Below are 17,303 nucleotides of genomic sequence, written 5' to 3'. Positions count from 1 at the left end.
AAGCCTGCCCAGATTGTAGGTACAGAAAATTAGCTCATCAGGAATGAGCAGAGAACTTTCCTGCTTGTCTCTGATCTGACAATTACCTTTCAGCAAACTGTTTATCCTGTGGGGTTCTAATATTTACTTTTAGGAAGCCTGAATGTGAAGAGATGCAAATTGTGTCCCTTGCTAACAGGTGGCACAGCTTGAGCTCTCATGAATTTCTGGCAAAAGCAAGTTACTTAAATACTCCACTGCCAGCTCCTCATTTTTTTCCATGAGAACTAATAGCTTGAGGGGTGCCTGCTGACAGACAACTGGGACAAATGGGGAGTTGAGAAGCTGCACCCTAGACTTGTCAGGTCTTTTTAGGTGATAATCAGCATTTTGATTATGTGCCAAAAAGGACAGACAAGCAGCATGGAAAGTGAGCATAACATTCTCATCAGTCCATCCTGTTTAGGTAGGCAGCCAAACAGCATGCCAGCTGAAGCTGCCAAGTGGTTTCAGGGACAACAACATTATCACAGCTTAGATTAAACAGGCACGTGAATCACCAATTATGGGGGTTTTTGAGACAATTAATCACAATTGTTTGACCAAAATAAAAAAGCACTGCCTCTTTAAAATTTACTTTCAAAAAGAAAAAAAACCCACCAAGCTTGCTTACAATACCCTTCTTTTAACTAACGCATACAAAGGTGGCTTGTGAAGTGACTTGGATGAATGTATCTAGATCAACAGCTTTGTCAATTCTCAGTTGAAGCAACAGGAGAGTCAAGTAACTAACAAAGCTCATTCCTGCCTCCTAACATAGGCATGTGGTACACAGGGCTTTAACAAAAACCAATCCACAGAAACACTGAACTTCTATTCAGGTTTTGAGATTTCCTTCATTCACTTGGCATTATATTGGTTCTTTAGCCACTTCAGAGTTTGCAGACAAGATCTAGGTTTTAGATTGGGTAGGGGTTCTTTCCCCTCACCTCTGACTAATTTTTTTCTCTTTACAACTGTCTTTGCAATCATCTTTGGAAAGTTAAGTCAGATCCTCATTTTTACTTGCCACAAACTGAGCTCAACTTGGGGGTGGGGAAGGAAGGGGCAGTGGTACACATAAAAGTATGTCAACTTTACAAGATTCCCAGTGATCTAGATGGCATAATATAAAGCCATCCTAATATGGCTCCGTGACATCATTTGGCATTAATGACCAGCCTGAGCCTTTACAACAGATTGCAACAGCGCAAGATGCTTACACTTGGTTTGTGGAGATGAAGTGTGATGTTATGCTGCTGATTTATTCCCTTTATGAAAGAGGCTCTTGGGATGCAGTGAAGGATCTGACTGCCAGGATTTGCCAGAACGGCTGAACATGACTTGCATCCAGACTATGAGCTAATGCTCTTGCAGGATCATTTCGACTATAATATTTTTGAAAACTGTATATATTTAACATCTGTTGTTTGCTGACACGCTCTCCAAGCAATTTCTTCAATTCATACCTTCTGACACTCCAGAGTTCGTAAATCCAGAAAACCAGCTTATTTGGAAGTGACAATTCAGCCATGGCCTATAAGCCACACTGTTGCTGTTCTTGTCCTATTACTGTTGAAACACTCACTACTGCACTTGCACATGGGCTGCCTCAGCATCACATTTAACGGTTCCCCATCCACACAGGGAAGTTTTCTTCCATTTAGCTCAGAAGGCGGAAGGAAGTAGAAAAAACGTCACTCACCAACAAGCGTGACCACAGCCTTAAGTCTAAAACAGTATGCAAGGACATTACCCTGCCTCAGGACATCAGCTAATACAAGCACCAGTTGGTGAGGATTCCTAGGCATCTCTTCCAGCAAATTCTTTTAAACCTATGCTGTATCTAAAACTCTCTACTCCAAACAGACATATGTCTTTCATTGATACCTGAAGCACTGCAAATCCAACTTCTGCCAGAGCCAGCAGATCACCTTGCTATCTGCCTTAAATAAATCTGTATTATCTCCACTAAAGCCAAAATACCCAAGCTTTCACCATTCATAACCACTCTGCCTGGTGCACAGAAACCTTGGAGAATGAAAAGAGAGTTATCAGACTTGTCTGGGCATAAATAAGGTAGGGAATTCAAGGAGCTGAGGGGGAGCAAGAAGTGCCAGACTGCTATAAACACAAGACAAGACATGTTTAATTCAAGTGTCTTTAAATTTCTTAGAATATAGTAAATTTCTGCTGTTTAAGCCTGTAAGAAAAAGCCTTGAAATAGCACATATGTTTCCTTCAAGACACAAATCAGACAATACACAAAGATACACCAAAACATGTCTCACGATTTTCAAGAGACCTACTCATTTTCAAGTGTTTAAGATTGGCTTTCTGCTGCTCATCTCCCTCTTCTGTGCTGCTATTTTTAAAACGTAGTAAGAACAGCAAAAAAGTTGTGCCCACTAGGCGAGGCATGGCACGGATCTGTGCAAAGAAGCTCCACCAGATTCCTGTTACTTCCACCCAGTGCCAGCTCAGAATCTGTGCACTGACTTGTCTGACCCAACAACGCAGAGCAGGGCAGTACAGAAACCTGGATTGCTCTTAATGTACAAGTGCAGTAAGTGCTTCTGCATACACTAGGCAGGCCACAGGTCTCCCAGCAGAGGCACAAGGAGGAATTGCGTGGAATTTCTGTGAATCTCCTGTTAAAGCAAGAGTAATACCAGTTTACCCAAGAGAGGCCTGGCTTGGGAAACCACAAATGCGATTGATAATTCAAATGTTTCTCTTGTAATAGAGGATGTCTTATAATTAATGGTGTTACTAGTACCTACACATCTAAAAATAATTTGTTGGTCCAGGGAATATCTTTCTCACCCATACAATACAATGCCAGTCAATCAACATCCAGATTAAAAAAAAATTAATCAAGTTTTAAAATTTCACTTTAAACATGCCCTATGAGCTTCAATAAAATCTTCTCAATACAATCCACTTGATTCATTCAAAGAGTCACTCTCATCCTTTCATTTAATCTGACCAATGTTACTACAATCACAAACCCCACACTGCCACTCTCATGGAACAACATTCTCTTAGCTTTCGACCTTGATCAATATTTTACAAGCTTCAGGTGAAGATACTAAACTAAAGTTATTTCAACTATTTAATGATTCCCCTGACTTCTATTATTTCAGAGAATTAAATTCATGTTTTAGAGACAGTCTGTGTAAGATCTTTGCAATATAAATTTCTTACCAAAAATTGTGTGTATTTAAATACCACACTTATAGTTCAACTTCTAGACCAAGAAAATGAATTACCAACAGGTAATCAGGTATGTAAAAACCTCAAGAAAAACATGGTAAAAACTGCTGTCAAGTAATCTCAGATATTTGGATTTAAGAATTTATTTAATAGATCTTACCTGGTGAGAATAGGGACCATGTCTTGCCCGCTGCCATGTTCTTTCTCCCATTGCTCAAGCAAAGCAGTGAGCTCAGCCTTGGAGTCCACATGCCCAGATCCTGAAGTCATGGCTTAGCCTAAAGGAGAGGTAACAAGCCGGGGGGGAGAAGCACAAAAATGAGCAGGAAATCCCACACAGTTTTGCTATATTCATTGAAATAATCTAAATCAAAGGTTACAAGTCATTTGGAATGGGCAAGTAAATACTCAGCAACAAGGAGTGAGAAAGAGAAGATTAAGTGACAGAATACTGCTGAACTTCACTTTCAACGTTGGAAGTCTCTGGTCCTTTGCCTGAAGAATAAAGAACATGCGTACACTTTGAACACAAGTCTTAACTGGTGTATGACAACCCTGACCGTGATGGGAAGTATGTACACCTAACCACAAGTGTGTTCAGTACTGAAGCTTTTTAAAACTCTACCTCAATTCCATGAGCAGACTTGAGTTAGTCCTTTGCTGTTGCTCAGGGATTTACTCAAGAAACAACAAAGCTAGGGCAGCAAGATTATGATCAGTGTCATTATTCCAGTTTAACACCCTCCAGACAGCAGTGAAAGTGCCAAGAATCATATTAGCTTCACACTGCCAAGGAGGTAGAAGGCAGCTGCACTGAGCAGCTGTGGGCAGTGGAAGGAGCACCAGAAGGTGGTAGTTGGGAAACAGAGCAGCTCACCGCATCACTACTTGTTCAAGGTTTCCAAGAACAGCCAGTGGCTCTAGTAAGAGGGAAGAATGATCACAGGAGGGAGCACTGGAGCAATTACCTCAGGTTTATCAGCCTCTACTTGCAAGCAGCTGACAGAAGATTTATCTTCCCATCCTCAAAAGTGAGATCCCCCTACAGTACTGAGTGACTTGTTAATGTACCATTTAATGAAGGGAACTATCACTCTAGATTCTAAGCCTCTAAAATTCCAGGTGCCAATTTTTGTCAGCCTGATAAAAATCTACTAGAAATATTAATAGACAAAACTAGAGCAAAATCTGTCTCAAAACACTGCCATGCCCTTAGTTTCCAGACTGTGATTGCTGTGAAGTGTTGTAACTTCTGGAGGAAGGAACACCCAATCCTAATGTATAAATTGACCTTGTATTGGAGATGGGGGGGGGGGTGGGGGGTGGGGCCCAGAAATCAAAGCAAAAGAAATTCCTTCCCATCCAAAACCACACAAAAATTTCCAGCATTTCATTAGCCATAACATGGCCAATATCCATCTGCCATGAGATTAAATAGCCATTTGTCCTAACTGACCCAGAGAAAGAACTTTGCAAAGCAATGTTACATACAGATATGTTTAAGACGGTGACATACACATCAACTCCTGAAATACATGCTCAGGAATCAGTCAAATGACAGACTATAAAGGGAGCCATAGGTCAACATGGATTACATAAGCATTTATAGCCCAAGTTCATTCTGAAAAACATCGCCATGTTTAACTGAGTGTTGGATACCTCTAATTGGTTTAAAACCTTTTCTCATTCGGAATGGGTGAACAACCCTACAGATCTACCTGCTGTCTCATAGGTGCTTCTGAATTTAATGTATTATGACTGGTTAGTTAAAGGGGAGACAAGAAATGAAGATCACCTGGCTGAAGATGAAACTGGCAGAAACTGCACAAAAATCATCACCCGAAGACCACAGAAAAATAAACCTAAGACTACAAGACACCCAGTCCGAAGAACACCATTTTGATAAGTACTATACGAAGTGAGCATATGCTAACAAAAAACCTACCTAAGCATAAAGATAGATGATGTTTTCTAAATGACAAGTAATTATGATTTTATCTAGAGCATTCATTATTCATTCATCACAGAACTAGACTGGGAAATTTGATGCAAATGTGTAAATCGCTTTGGAAAAAACAGGCAACAAAAACATAATGAGATTGTACACATACACTGCCCGAAACACCTCTGAAAAGGAAAACTAGTCCAAGCTCATAAAGCTCCATTCTCTTTTTCATTCTCTTTTTCATTAACTGAACAACACTTGCCAGCAGCACTTCTGAGCTTTTAAATATCACAGATAAACATTCAGGCAACTCTAGTCTGAGACTCAGAATGCAAGTGCTGTAACGGTATCTGCATTCAACCATTTCAGACATCTCCACCTTCATTTTATACCCAAGGGATACAGAAAAAAGTTCATTGTGACCCCAGAGCTTCTATAAGGCCTGTACAGGCGCTCCTGCAATCCGAAGAATAGTTTACTTCCCCTAACAACCCTGAATTATTCCAGCTAGAAAATAAGAAAAGTCCAGCAATACCTGCAACAGGTCAACAAAGTTCAAGTCAGGAGGATGACAGGAACTGCTCACATTGCCCTCTGGGACACCCAGTGCTATACCATAACCAAGTGACAATAGAAAAATCCCAGCTGTCCCTAAAACCTGGAGTATTACCTCACTTAAAGTATGTTATGGGTCTAAATAACTGGTGCTGACACAACTATTTTCCTGAAATAAAGTTAAAACATAAAAATGCCACCCTTTCTATAGGTACACTGCAATGAAAGTAAATGTCTCGCCAAGGCATCTCATCTATTCCGAAGGCTTATCCCTCTCAACCTATTCAAATAAATATGACTATTCTAGATGGCACTGCAAAGAGCAGCAGCAACAACAAAAATTATCTCAAAAGCATCTACTGCCACAGTTCTCATATTAATGCGTGTTAGCATTAAAATATATATATGGACCGAACACTATGGCAGGTGAATGACTTTTTAAATACAAGCACCAAAGCAATTCCTACTGTGCTCATTTTTTTCAAGAATTCCATCTTAAATCAAAGTGAAGAACTCTGCAGAAAGGACAAGATCATAAGCGGTATGAACTAAACTCTAACTGTCAGAACTATACCCAGGCTGTTGGAGAAGGTGGCCTGTGAGAGCAACTCTGACTTTCACTACTTCCCCTTGGACAAGCTGGTGAACAAATTGAATCTTAAATTGCTCTCCAGGAACTAGAAGAACAGGGAGCAGCTCACTCATTATAGATTTAAATTGGGGGGGGGGGGTGTAATTTTTTTTTAATAAGTTTTGAAAATCATGGCCTACTACAGTTTTCAATGAGAACATCTAATAAGCTAAGGAATGGAATTTTTTTTTTCCAAACACCACTATTGTCAAAATATCATATTTAGAATCAATAGAACTGATATTAACATAACATAAATCCTTTAAGTGCTTTGACTTTGAAAGACAAATACTTACAACCTTAACTATCACTCACTGTGAAGACTCGCACTGAAAATCCACATATGCATGTTTCAGCACACAGTGGTGCACACAGTATTGCTTTAATATTAAACACTACTTAGTATTCCAATATCATAGCAAAGGTTTTGTAAGCATTTTACTCTTCTAAACTGAGATGTAAAAATCTGACAGAAAAGGGAAACCCAGAGAAGTATTCAGACACAGATACCTAGAAGTACTCACATGTTTTTGAAATCTCAGACACCTTAGTGCTTGAGTCACCTTAGCCAGACACCTCTGAACAACAAAGAAATACAAGTCCCGCTGACCTCTAACTGCAAACCTTGACATGCACATGGTACAGTTCAAGCAGTTCAGCTTCACCCTTTTGTTCCTCAACATATTTGAGCGTCACGCCGACTGCAACACTACTACAGGTCATTCACTTATTGATTTTGTGTTGTGTTCATGAAAAGGATTATGAGGTTCCAAACGCACTGACTTCAATACAGATATGCATTTTAAAGTACGAAACCTCTTAGATGAAAACAAATCTATTCATAAAATCTGAAAACCAACAATTTGGTTACTTGGGAAACAAGCGCAAAATCCATACCTTAGCAATTTAAATGGAAAATGAAAGAGCCACATAACAAAAACAGAAATCATACCGGGGGGGGGGGGGGGGGGAATAATCAATTTTAATCAACTATATAGAAAGATTGCACATTTAAGTTCATATGTGGACAAAAATTACAAGAGGATTTGTACATTCACATATGTAGAGCTAACTGAAATTCTAATAACTACACTTTGACCTAGCTTAAATAACCAAGTCTCATATTGCTCCTAAATATGGTTCTAAGCATGGCTGAGGACACAATGTGGATGAAAAGTCTAATGTAATAATATAACACTGTAAGGGAAAACTAAGAACTTGTGAGTTGGAATCTAGTTAACTATGTAGCAAGCTGAGCAGTATATCTCTATGTTCTTCCATATTTATGTTTAACATGAAGAATTCCTTACTTCTTTAAAAAAAAAAAAAAAAAAACCACAAACCTCCCTCTCATCACAATTATTCTTTCAATGGATGAGATACCAGACAGCTATTTGCCTAAACCTGTTGAGTCTGAAATAACCATGCCAGAGTTAATGCTGAAGCATAACAAACTGTCAACACTGAAGTTCACTTGTGCCACAAACTAACAAAATCTTCACAATCTACAGAGAATAAAACCATGGTTTGGTATCATACATGCGTGAAGCTCCGAGGGAAGTCCTCGTTTGTTCAACTTCCCATTTCAACCCCTAATAGGACTCCAATTTGGCTGTTACTACATACAGAACATGTTCCTAATGTTGCTTTAAATCTTTGTTTGAAAATTCGTCGTTTTTTACGGTCAGAACACTTTTAAGGCCAGGGAAACCCACAAAGTTATTTAGTTTCCTGGAATTTCTGCTTTTGCAAAACAAACCTGTAAGTACGTGCTGATCTGCCAGGTCAAGCACAAAAAACAGGAACAGGCTTCTGCTGTCTACAAAGGCAGGCAAGAAAACAAGGCTCCGTTTCAACATCCATTCCTCTTCACGCGGCTGGAACGAACACCACGAGGACGCTGCCTCGCCAGCGGAGCGCCGAGGGAAGCGTGCCGCTAATGACAGCTCTTACCGGCTCTAACACGGCGGGCAGCACGCCCCCAGCCTGCAGCCGCCCGCCGCCGCGCGCCTTGCGCCAGCAGACCGTTCGCCGGGACGCAACGGGAGGAACGGCCGGCGCCGACCGTTCGAACCGAAGGTTTAAAGGTCAGCGAAGGGGGGGGGGGGGGGGAACCCCCAAGCCGCAGAGCCTCTCTTCCCCAGCAGGCCCGGCGGAAGCCCGCGCAGAGCGGCGCCTCCGCCAGGCCGCGGCGCGGGAGGGAGGGGGCGGGCCGGCCGGCGGAGCACCGGGGCGGGCGGGGCCGGCGCGGCGCAGGCCCGCCCCCCCCGCCGGGAGGCTGACAGGCCGCGGGGCGCGGGGGGGGGGGGAACGGGACGAGGCGCAGCGCCCCGCCGGGCCCCCGCCCCGCTGCCGCTTCGGAGGGCGCCCCCTGGCGCGGGGGCGGGGCGCGCAGGCCAACCCCCCCCCCCCTCCCTCCCTCCTTCTCCCCAACCGGCGGCTCCTTCACGGCCTGAGGCGACCCCCTCCCCCTGCCCGGCGCGGAGGCCGCGGCCGCCAACCGGCCCGGCCCGGCCCGGCCCGGTGGAAGCGCGGCGGCGCGGCCTCCCCCCCCCCCGCCCGGCGGCCCGTACCTGCCCGATGCGCCGCTGAGTCGCCGCCGCTGCCCCCCCCCGGCCCCTGCGCTCGGCCCCGCACACCCCGCGGCGGCCGCGATTGCTATGGCGGGCACACACTTTGCGCGTCACCACGCTTAAGGGTCGCGTCACGGAGCGCGAGGCGGCGTTGCGAGCCGCGGGGAGGGAGGCGGCGAGGGGCCTCGCGCTCGGCCTCCCGGGAAACGGAGTTCGCGCGAGGTGAGCCCGCTGCGCGTGCGCGCGCGCCTGCCCCCCCCTCCCCCGGGGGAGCCGCGCCGCGGAGGAGTCTGGGAGTTGTAGTTCCCGGCGGGGGCCGCCATTGCGCCCTCGCCAGCCCAGCCCAGCCCGAAGCACCGCGGCTGCGGCGGCTCGTAGGCGAAGAGGCGTTTTCCTGGGAGAGAGGCGAGGCTGTTTATTCTGCTTTTCCCAGGCTGGCACCGAGATGTCACCGAGCAGCAGCTGCCGGCCCCGATACCCGGGTGTCTGCCCCGATAGCGGCATAGCAACGGGCACGCCGCCATGCCGTCCTCCAGCCCCGAGGGGCACGGCAGGGACTGTCACCAGCCGTGGCTGTTTCGTCCTTTCTCACGTCAAGGCTGAGCGTTCACTTGTGTGTTGCTCACCTGCTTACCGCTACTTCCAGGTGGACGGCGGGGTGTTCTAGTGAGAAGGCGAGCTCAGATGACGAGCGTGCCTGCCTTCCCTCCCTCTCCGGAGCGGTTCCTCCTCTTCTTGTCTGCAAGACAGGAACGCCATCCTATTTCTTCCCAGTTCAATGGGGACCGGTTTTGGCAGTGGAAGCCAAACCCCACAGCGGTGCCGATCACCCACCTCCACCTCCGCTCTGGGCCATGCCCAACAGCAGGAAGCGCAGACTGGACCGAAGCATTTCTCAGGCTCTCCTGGGCCTCTGGGGCAAGATCCTCTCCTCACGTCCCCACCCTTCCTCCCGGCTGCAAGAGTTCATCCTCTCCCCAGTCCTTCCCTCTAACACCCCCCAGGACAAGCTAGGCACATGCATGCAATGAGAGAGGGTCTGTGCGCAGAGAAACCCTGCAGCGTTGCGTAGCGCCATCCCTGTTTGCTTTCCATGTGCAAACTCTTCCATTCCTCTGGGACTTTTTTCCTTGTTTGTTGGCTCCGCGGTGGAAGTAGCCCAGCTCTTTGGGGGGCACTGTGTGCTTTTACAGTGGTAATAAGTTCCTATTCTGCACTGTCCCTTGCCCCTGGCATATTAAGTTACCCATGAAGAAGAACTTGTGCTCTCAGCAAGGTTACTGTTTATGAGGGGGAGGAAGACCTAGAAGGGTACACTTCTCACCCATGCCCCCATGGCTGGTTGGAGGATCAAAGGTATCAGGCCTGCCTGCAGCATTATTATCCAGGGAAGAGCAGCACATCCACATCTGCACCTTCTTCTCCCCCTGCAAGGCACCTGGCAGCCTCTAGGCCAGCCACAGAGCTGTTCAGGAGGGAAGCTGCAGAGGTTATCACTCCCATCTCCTCATCACCTAAGTTCAAAGGGCTAAGAGCAAAATTAAGGTTTCCAGTTCCTACCACATCTATGGTGCACTGTAAATAGGGTCACTTCTCAGAGAAAGTGGGGTTCAGTCCCCAGGCTCACCTGAGCAGGTAAGGAGGCTTGGAGCCTGCTGCTTCATTGCAAGAGCCTGGTACGTTGTTGGAATAGGACAGCTTGTAGCTACCCCTTGGCAGCTCTGCCGCAGCCTCCTGAAGTGCTCAGGCCTCCAACTCCTGCATTTCCAGGCCTCAGGAGATACTTGGGAAGGACTCAGCCTAACACCCTTGTTCCCCACAGGGCATGTCAGAGTCCTACTGGCTCACTTTGCAGGGCCAAGATGGTATAAGCTCTCTTTTAATTTGGTTTCTCTTTAAAAGCAATGAAACCTCAGCTGGCACTACAGTCCTCTAGTAATTGCCCAGGTACTGGCAGGAGCTGTTCTCTTAAAAGAATAAAGAAGAGAAAAAATGAATAAGTAAGAGGAAACGGGGTCCTCCCTCTCAGGGAAAGGCTTCATAAGCACTGGCACCATTCCCAGATGAGATGCTTCCTGCCCCCCAGTGCCCACATTAACCCCCTTTCTTACACTGCAACTGTATAAACCCCTGCCCCAGGCAGTGTTTGGATAGGTACAGATTCTGCTACCACGCTTACAATATTTGACTGTGAAGTCTTGATTAGCTACAGGATAACAACTGCAGCAGTGAGAATCCTGCAGCAGAAATCCCCCTGAGCAGTGGATGTATCGAGTGAGCTCCCACCCTCACACCAACACTTTGCTTTAATAGTGCAATTGAAGAAAAACCAAACAAATAAAACATTGCTGTGGACTGCAGAGAAAAAAAAACAAGAGGCCAGCAGTAAGCTTGCATCTCTTGCCTTGTGGGATCTTGTGGCTGAGAGGTAGCAGAGAGGCCTGTGGTGTGCAAGGAAGGGCAGGTTATCTCTGCATGTTCACATCCATGGGCTCCGCAGCCAGAAAGACAACACACTCACATAGGATGGTCAAGTGATAGTAATGATGACTTAAGGCTGAATCAAAGCTCAAGCTCCCTTGAACAAAATAACCACTTCTCCCCGTTGCTGGCATATCCCAGATCACCTTGCAATACAATGGTAAGATCAGCAGTTTGTAAAGAGAGGATAAACCCACTTCACCAGGCTCTAATAAGCTTCTAGACTTAAGGACAATTAATTGTGGAATCAGAGGAGGAACAGCACTGGTAAGACAAGCCAGGAAGACACAAGCTTTGTTTCCAGAGGATGCATCAAGTACAGCTAAGAGTGGAAGTATGTGACTGGGATGCCTCATCCACTCACAGCTGCTGACAAAGGCAGAGAGTCCCAGACCCAGCCTCCAGGCAGCAGCTTCACCTTCCTGCCTGAACAGTCCTTTGCTCTGAGGATGAGAAAAAAGTTTGTGATCAGGAAGCTTGCAACATTCAGAGACTCCTCACCGCAGCTACCCTACAAAGAGAGGAAGGACCCTTTAGGCTTTCAGGAGAGTTAATTGCTTACCTTGACCTCCAACACAGATCTACACTGATAAAGTTTATTGACTTCCTACACTTCACCTTTTATTAATTGCCCCATCTGCTTGCGCGAGTCAGTTTGCTCATCACCATGTTTCTACTTGCAATTGAGTTTCTGTTGCAGGATAGCTGAGACAGTAGTTACTGACTTAGCAGCTACCAACCTCTGCAGCATAATGTCGCTGCATGACTCAGAGCAGGTGAGTAGTAAGTCCAGCAATAGAGTTCAGTCCCTTCTCAGCACTTGTGTGTATCACACTGCTGCTGTAACTACACACAGCACCCAGTTGGATTCCCTGGCAGCATCTAGGGAAGGGTACAATGCCAGGAACTGAACCTTTGGGAGGGTCTAAACCTGCCCTGCTAAGATGCTTGTAAACTGAAGGGTGTTTCTTTACAACTCCCATGCCCCAGGGGACTGCGGCAACCAGGCGGGAGGTCAGACGTCTGTGGAGCTGCACCTGGGAACGGAGGACATCTTCCAGGAGTGCGGTGGAGGTCAGTCTGCCTGCGCACCAGTTCAGCTGCCATGCACTTCTCTGGGGAGTGCTTTCCTCCCTTCCACCCTGCCAGTCTCCTGCAGTGCCTGTGGGTATCTGGGGAGTGAGCAGCAGACACAAAGCTCTCCCAGGAAGGCCTCAGCACCATATATCATTCTTCCAGCCTTGATCTGCCCGGATAGCTCAGAAGTTGTTTTATGAGGCGTGATGCAGTACCATGGCGGCTAATACTTGCAATGATATCCTTCATGCCACAGGGGCTTTAAACACTGTCTAGACTCCCCAACAGCACTTGTGTGCCATGTATATAATGCTAAATTTTCACATGCTGTGCAAAAACATTGCTTGATGGATTAGTTTATGCCTGCAAGCTTGGCAGCCAGCACATCAGCAAATGGTCTGCTCCTGCTTCTTGCCTACATCTGAGAGAAGGCAGATACTACTGTAGAAAGATGGGGGAAAGATAGTGGGAGTAAGCAGGAGGAGGCAGTGCAGTGGGATCGTCCTTGCCTGGACAGACTGAGCAGAGCCGAGGGGCTGCAGGCATTGCCACAGGTTACCTGCAATCCAGGTGACCGTGGGCAAACGGGGCCAAAATATGTGCACTCAGTGCCCATGATAAATGATGTGCGACAAAGGAATAGTCCCATCACTAGGTGGCACACCATGATCATCACACCAGACCAGCATCCTCGTCGAAGGAGAGGAGAGCAAGCAAAATAGCCCAAAGCACAAATTAACAAGCAATCATCCGGGACTGATGTGCTTAGAAAGAGCCATTTGTGTGCACACACATAGAGCAAAAACATCCAACAACTGGGTGGAGAAATAAAATGTAAAAGTGGAGACAAAATTTGTTCATTCAGTCAAATTCTGCCTGTTCTCCTTTGCTATTTCTGAGTGGGTAAGGCGGGGGAGACCCACTCATGAACGGAGTGTGAAAAGGCAATGCACGGAGTGCAACAGAGGTGGATGTTGCCCCAGGGAATGCAGTTACTGCCTCTTCTGAGAGCTAAACCTGCTCCTGTGTGTGGAGAGAGCATTTGGGCTTTCCTTCCAGCAGAAAAGGCGAAGCAAAGTGCAAAGAGAAGTTTCTTGCAGCAGATAAAACTTCTCTGCTTCCCAGATGGAGATGGAGAGAGAGACAGTGGCAGCAGGCTGACATTACCTACTGCAAAAGGAGTTCAAGGTTGTTATTTGTGGGGAGAGAAAAGAGTGATAGAAGAAGAGTGATAGCATGGCTTATGGGGCAGGTTTTTCTCTGGGCTGGAGCTAACACAGCAACACAAGCTAAAACCAGCTGAGGTATTTATGAGGAGGGGCTAGGGAGAGACCTACATTTTGGCAGAGGCCCAGCTACCATTGTGCATTGTTCTGCTACTGTAGATCAGTAGAAGTTTCGCTCTTGAAAGCATCAAGGACTGTATCATGGCCAACCATGCTAACTCTTCTGGACACTCACAGGGTCTGCAGGACTTGCCATCAGGCAGACAGTGCACCTCAGGCTCTCCAAGTGTTTACAGGAATTCAGCAGTGCAGATATAGGCTCACCAGCCAGCTCCCCCTGAGCAATGGTTTGGCTGAGAGTTTAGCCCAGACTGAAGAAAGAAGCCAGATCTATATCTAGGAACATAGAAATGCAGAAGTATGTAGTTCATCAGCTCAGATACTAATGAGAACTTGAGCAGGCAAATAGCTTTCTTCCAAACAGGCTAGTGCCAAAACTCCCCATTCAGACACTCAGTCCAACGCCAAGAGCACGTAACTCTGCCTAGCTGAGCATCTGAATGACAGCACATCTGCGTTCACAAGCTAAAAGTCAGCAGGACAGTTAAATAATTCAAAGTGATCACTGTTGTGTGAAGTAGAGGTTCATGCACTGTCATAAGCCTCTTGCTTTCCAGTAGCGTGGCACCTGAATCCTGACCACACTGCAGTAATGCTGCACAGTAGCTAGTACTGGGCAGAGTCTTGCTCAGAGCTTTATGCTCAGCTTCTCACGGGCATCTAGCAGCTTCAAGCAGGTATTCATACATCTCCTCTCTCCCAAATCACTGTGAAGTGGGGTAATTGATGCATCCTGTGATATATGGGCTGTGTATTACCCAGGGGGATGCAGCCATGATCCAGCAATCAGGAAAGAGCCTTTGGGAGAGTGGAAGTGCACAGATAAACCATGTACACAGAATATACAAGGGAGAACAGGAAAAAAGTAGGGGATAGTAAGTAAGCAGAAAGTGGCATTATGGCAGTGAGACATGGTTTTCTGACTAATTGATTTCTCTAACTGGGAATGAGTTAAAAGTTCATTTCAGGCACTACACAAAATCCTTTGCTAGTTTTTATGGTTTAACAAGGGTTTTCCTTTTTTATCTGTTATGTTACTATAGGAAACAGCCACTCAACTAGCAAAGAAAACTCTTCATACAGGAGGAAGCAAGAAAAGATTATGCACAGCGTGCTGTGAAATGCCTGCAAGACACACACAGGGAATATAAACAATTTCCTCCTAATGTTTTCCAGCAACAAGGATCTTAGGGATTACTTGTAACAACAGCAGCTTTAAAAAACAAAGACTAAACAAAACCAGGAAAAAGTATGGTTTTAAGACAACTATCCTTTTTAAGAGGAGGAAGGGTTTGTTTTGGTTTTTTTCTCTTTTTTAAGAGAGATTATCAGGCCTTAAGTGCAGGTTATATATCTGTTCTCTTCATGACTTCTGTCTACAGGAGTTAACGGGGTCAAGTGTCTGTATGTGACAGTTTTGATGCATGGGGAAACAATAAGCAAATTTATGATGGTGGGCTATAATGATTACAGGCACTGTAGACGTGCAAACATGTTAATTTTGGATTCATGAGTTGTTTTGTTGCCGAGGGATTCCATCAAGGGTCTCGGTAACAACTATGAGGTGTTTGTCGTATGTAGCTTCTCCAGTATTTGGTAATCCTAGTCTTTAACTTGACAGTGGTGGTGGTTACAGCTCTCAAAGCTTTGCAGATATCAGCTCCAAGCAGCCATGTGTGCATGGTACCACTGCAATTGCTACCGAGACGTTTGGACCTGGACCACTGTAAAGCCTGAACACAGGTCCCTTTACTCTCATTTACACTCAGCCATGCCTAGGAAGAAGCTCTGAAGCTGCCCTAGCAGCATAAAGCATTCAACAGCTTTTGACACGCGAAAAATCATCAGCTGAAGCGAGGTAACGTAAAGCTGCAAAGAGGGACAGGCCGCAGGAGCTTGCACTCGGATTTACCCAGGACGCTTGCCCTAAGTTTCTGTCTCCCATGAAACAGTTCATGTTTTTTCACCTGAAAGGAATGACTTCCTCTGGCAACACCTCTCTTTGTGCTGTCCTGACCCCAAATGGCCTCTGAGCCCCAGAAACGCTCCGGGACAGGGAGGGACGTTTCAGGGCCACTTACTGAAACGCGGAGCACCACCAAGCCCACGTACCTGGGGAATGCAGGCAGGCCTCGGCGCATTGGTGTTAATGGCGCAGGCCCAGATCCCCGCCGTCGTAGGTGACATCATAAAGTGCCGGTTCTTCTGCTGAGCTCAAAATGCCGGGTCAAGATGGCAGTGCTGGCTCGAGAGCTTTTCTCCTCCCTCTTCCCCTCGCCCCCTCATGTAGACAGACGACACTGTCTCTTCTTTTCTTCCAGGTGCTTCATAGCCCTAGTCCGCGGCGGGAGGTGGGAAATAGAGCAAGAATAAAGTTTCATAAATTCCTTTGCACAAATAAAACAGAAGGACCTGATGATAGGGCAGAAGGGGAAGGGAAAAGCACTGAATTTTTAGGAATTAAATCTGGTGCCAGCCCACAAAGGAGAAAAATCCCACTGCCTCCCAGGGCACAGTACACTGTGTTAGCAACTGCAGAGACACACTTATGGGCTTTGCTCTCCAGGGAGCTTTGTGAACATTTAGTTGCATTTGTAGGAGTGCAGAGTATTTTATATAGCGGGCTATTCTTTTGGGGATGCAGGTGACTGTTGCGATGCAGATCCTTATCCTTATTCTAAAACCAGCATTGGTAAATGATAACCGGAAAAATATCTGAATGTCCTCTCTGCTTCTGGAGCTGCAGTTAGGAGCAGTTCAGATGTCCAGTAACAGCTGCAAATGATGATAAATGGGTGATGTGAAGCTCTGCATTATCATTCAAGCTGAATGCCCAGTGTATTTTCTGTAACACACATGTTGCTCTATAATGGAAGAGGTTTCTGAGAAAGACACATTTTTACCACTTCTGGACACAAAGGAATAACAAACTATAAAAATACCAATTTTAGTACTGAGCGTTTACATGTAAGTGTATATCTTTCAGAACCTGTGAGTACACTTGACTCGCCACAATATTGCAAGTTGCATTTGCATGGCAAACCTCAAACCTGGCAAACAATATCATCTAAATATCAGTGTGTTACTCTAGGCCTAATTGCCATCTCCTAGGTGTGTGTATTTACCTGCTGCAATATGATTGTCAAATTGTGATAAAATGCAACTACATGTGAAATAGGGGCATTCTGGAGGGATGATTTTGGCATTCCCCACTGAGAAGAATTATTGTGGGGTTTTTGGAGATTTTTTCTCTTGACTCTTTCTGCTTCAAGTCTTCTTCAGAGGAAAGGATCCTTCTGAGCTGTTAGACATACCAAATCACCAGTATGACTGGATAGGACTGACAAGAGTTTTCCCTGTATTACCTTATTTGATAATCTATGTTTTGTGTTTAATGTAATGTTTGTATGCTTATCATAATAAAACATTACATTTAATGTAGTGTCTGTAGTAATCTTCAG

General features: G+C 45.8%; 1 protein-coding gene and 1 long non-coding RNA gene across 18 annotated transcripts in view; one reads left to right on the top strand and one right to left on the bottom strand.

Moving 5' to 3' along the window:
- Positions 1-9,121, bottom strand: part of DCAF1 (DDB1 and CUL4 associated factor 1) — a 54,715-nt gene extending 45,594 nt beyond the window's left edge. For 13 of the 17 annotated variants that reach the window (XR_003927726.2, XR_003927728.2, XR_003927727.2 and 10 more), the window contains exons 1-2: positions 8,939-9,063; positions 3,395-3,512 (exon numbers count right to left, since the gene is read on the bottom strand). Coding sequence is in view for 10 of the 17 variants with exons in the window: in XM_041118696.1 (XP_040974630.1) it covers positions 3,395-3,504 (110 nt within the window). In the remaining 7 variants the exon portion in view is untranslated. Of the gene's footprint in view, positions 1-3,394; positions 3,513-8,124; positions 8,527-8,938 lie in introns of those variants that run through there. The other 4 variants (XM_030043905.2, XM_030043907.2, XM_041118693.1 and 1 more) reach the window with 3 other exon arrangements.
- Positions 9,122-11,696: 2,575 nt separating this feature from the next.
- On the top strand, positions 11,697-17,279 carry LOC121232480. Its single transcript, XR_005930985.1, has 2 exons — positions 11,697-12,493; positions 14,886-17,279. It is a non-coding gene; the product is annotated as an uncharacterized LOC121232480 (long non-coding RNA).
- The last annotated feature ends 24 nt before the right edge of the window (positions 17,280-17,303 follow it).

Source organism: Aquila chrysaetos, chromosome 20 (assembly GCF_900496995.4).
Source record: "Aquila chrysaetos chrysaetos chromosome 20, bAquChr1.4, whole genome shotgun sequence".
Classification (NCBI taxonomy): domain Eukaryota; kingdom Metazoa; phylum Chordata; class Aves; order Accipitriformes; family Accipitridae; genus Aquila; species Aquila chrysaetos.
The sequence above is the reverse complement of the archived record's forward strand: the minus strand, read 5'-3'. Positions and strand labels throughout refer to the sequence as shown.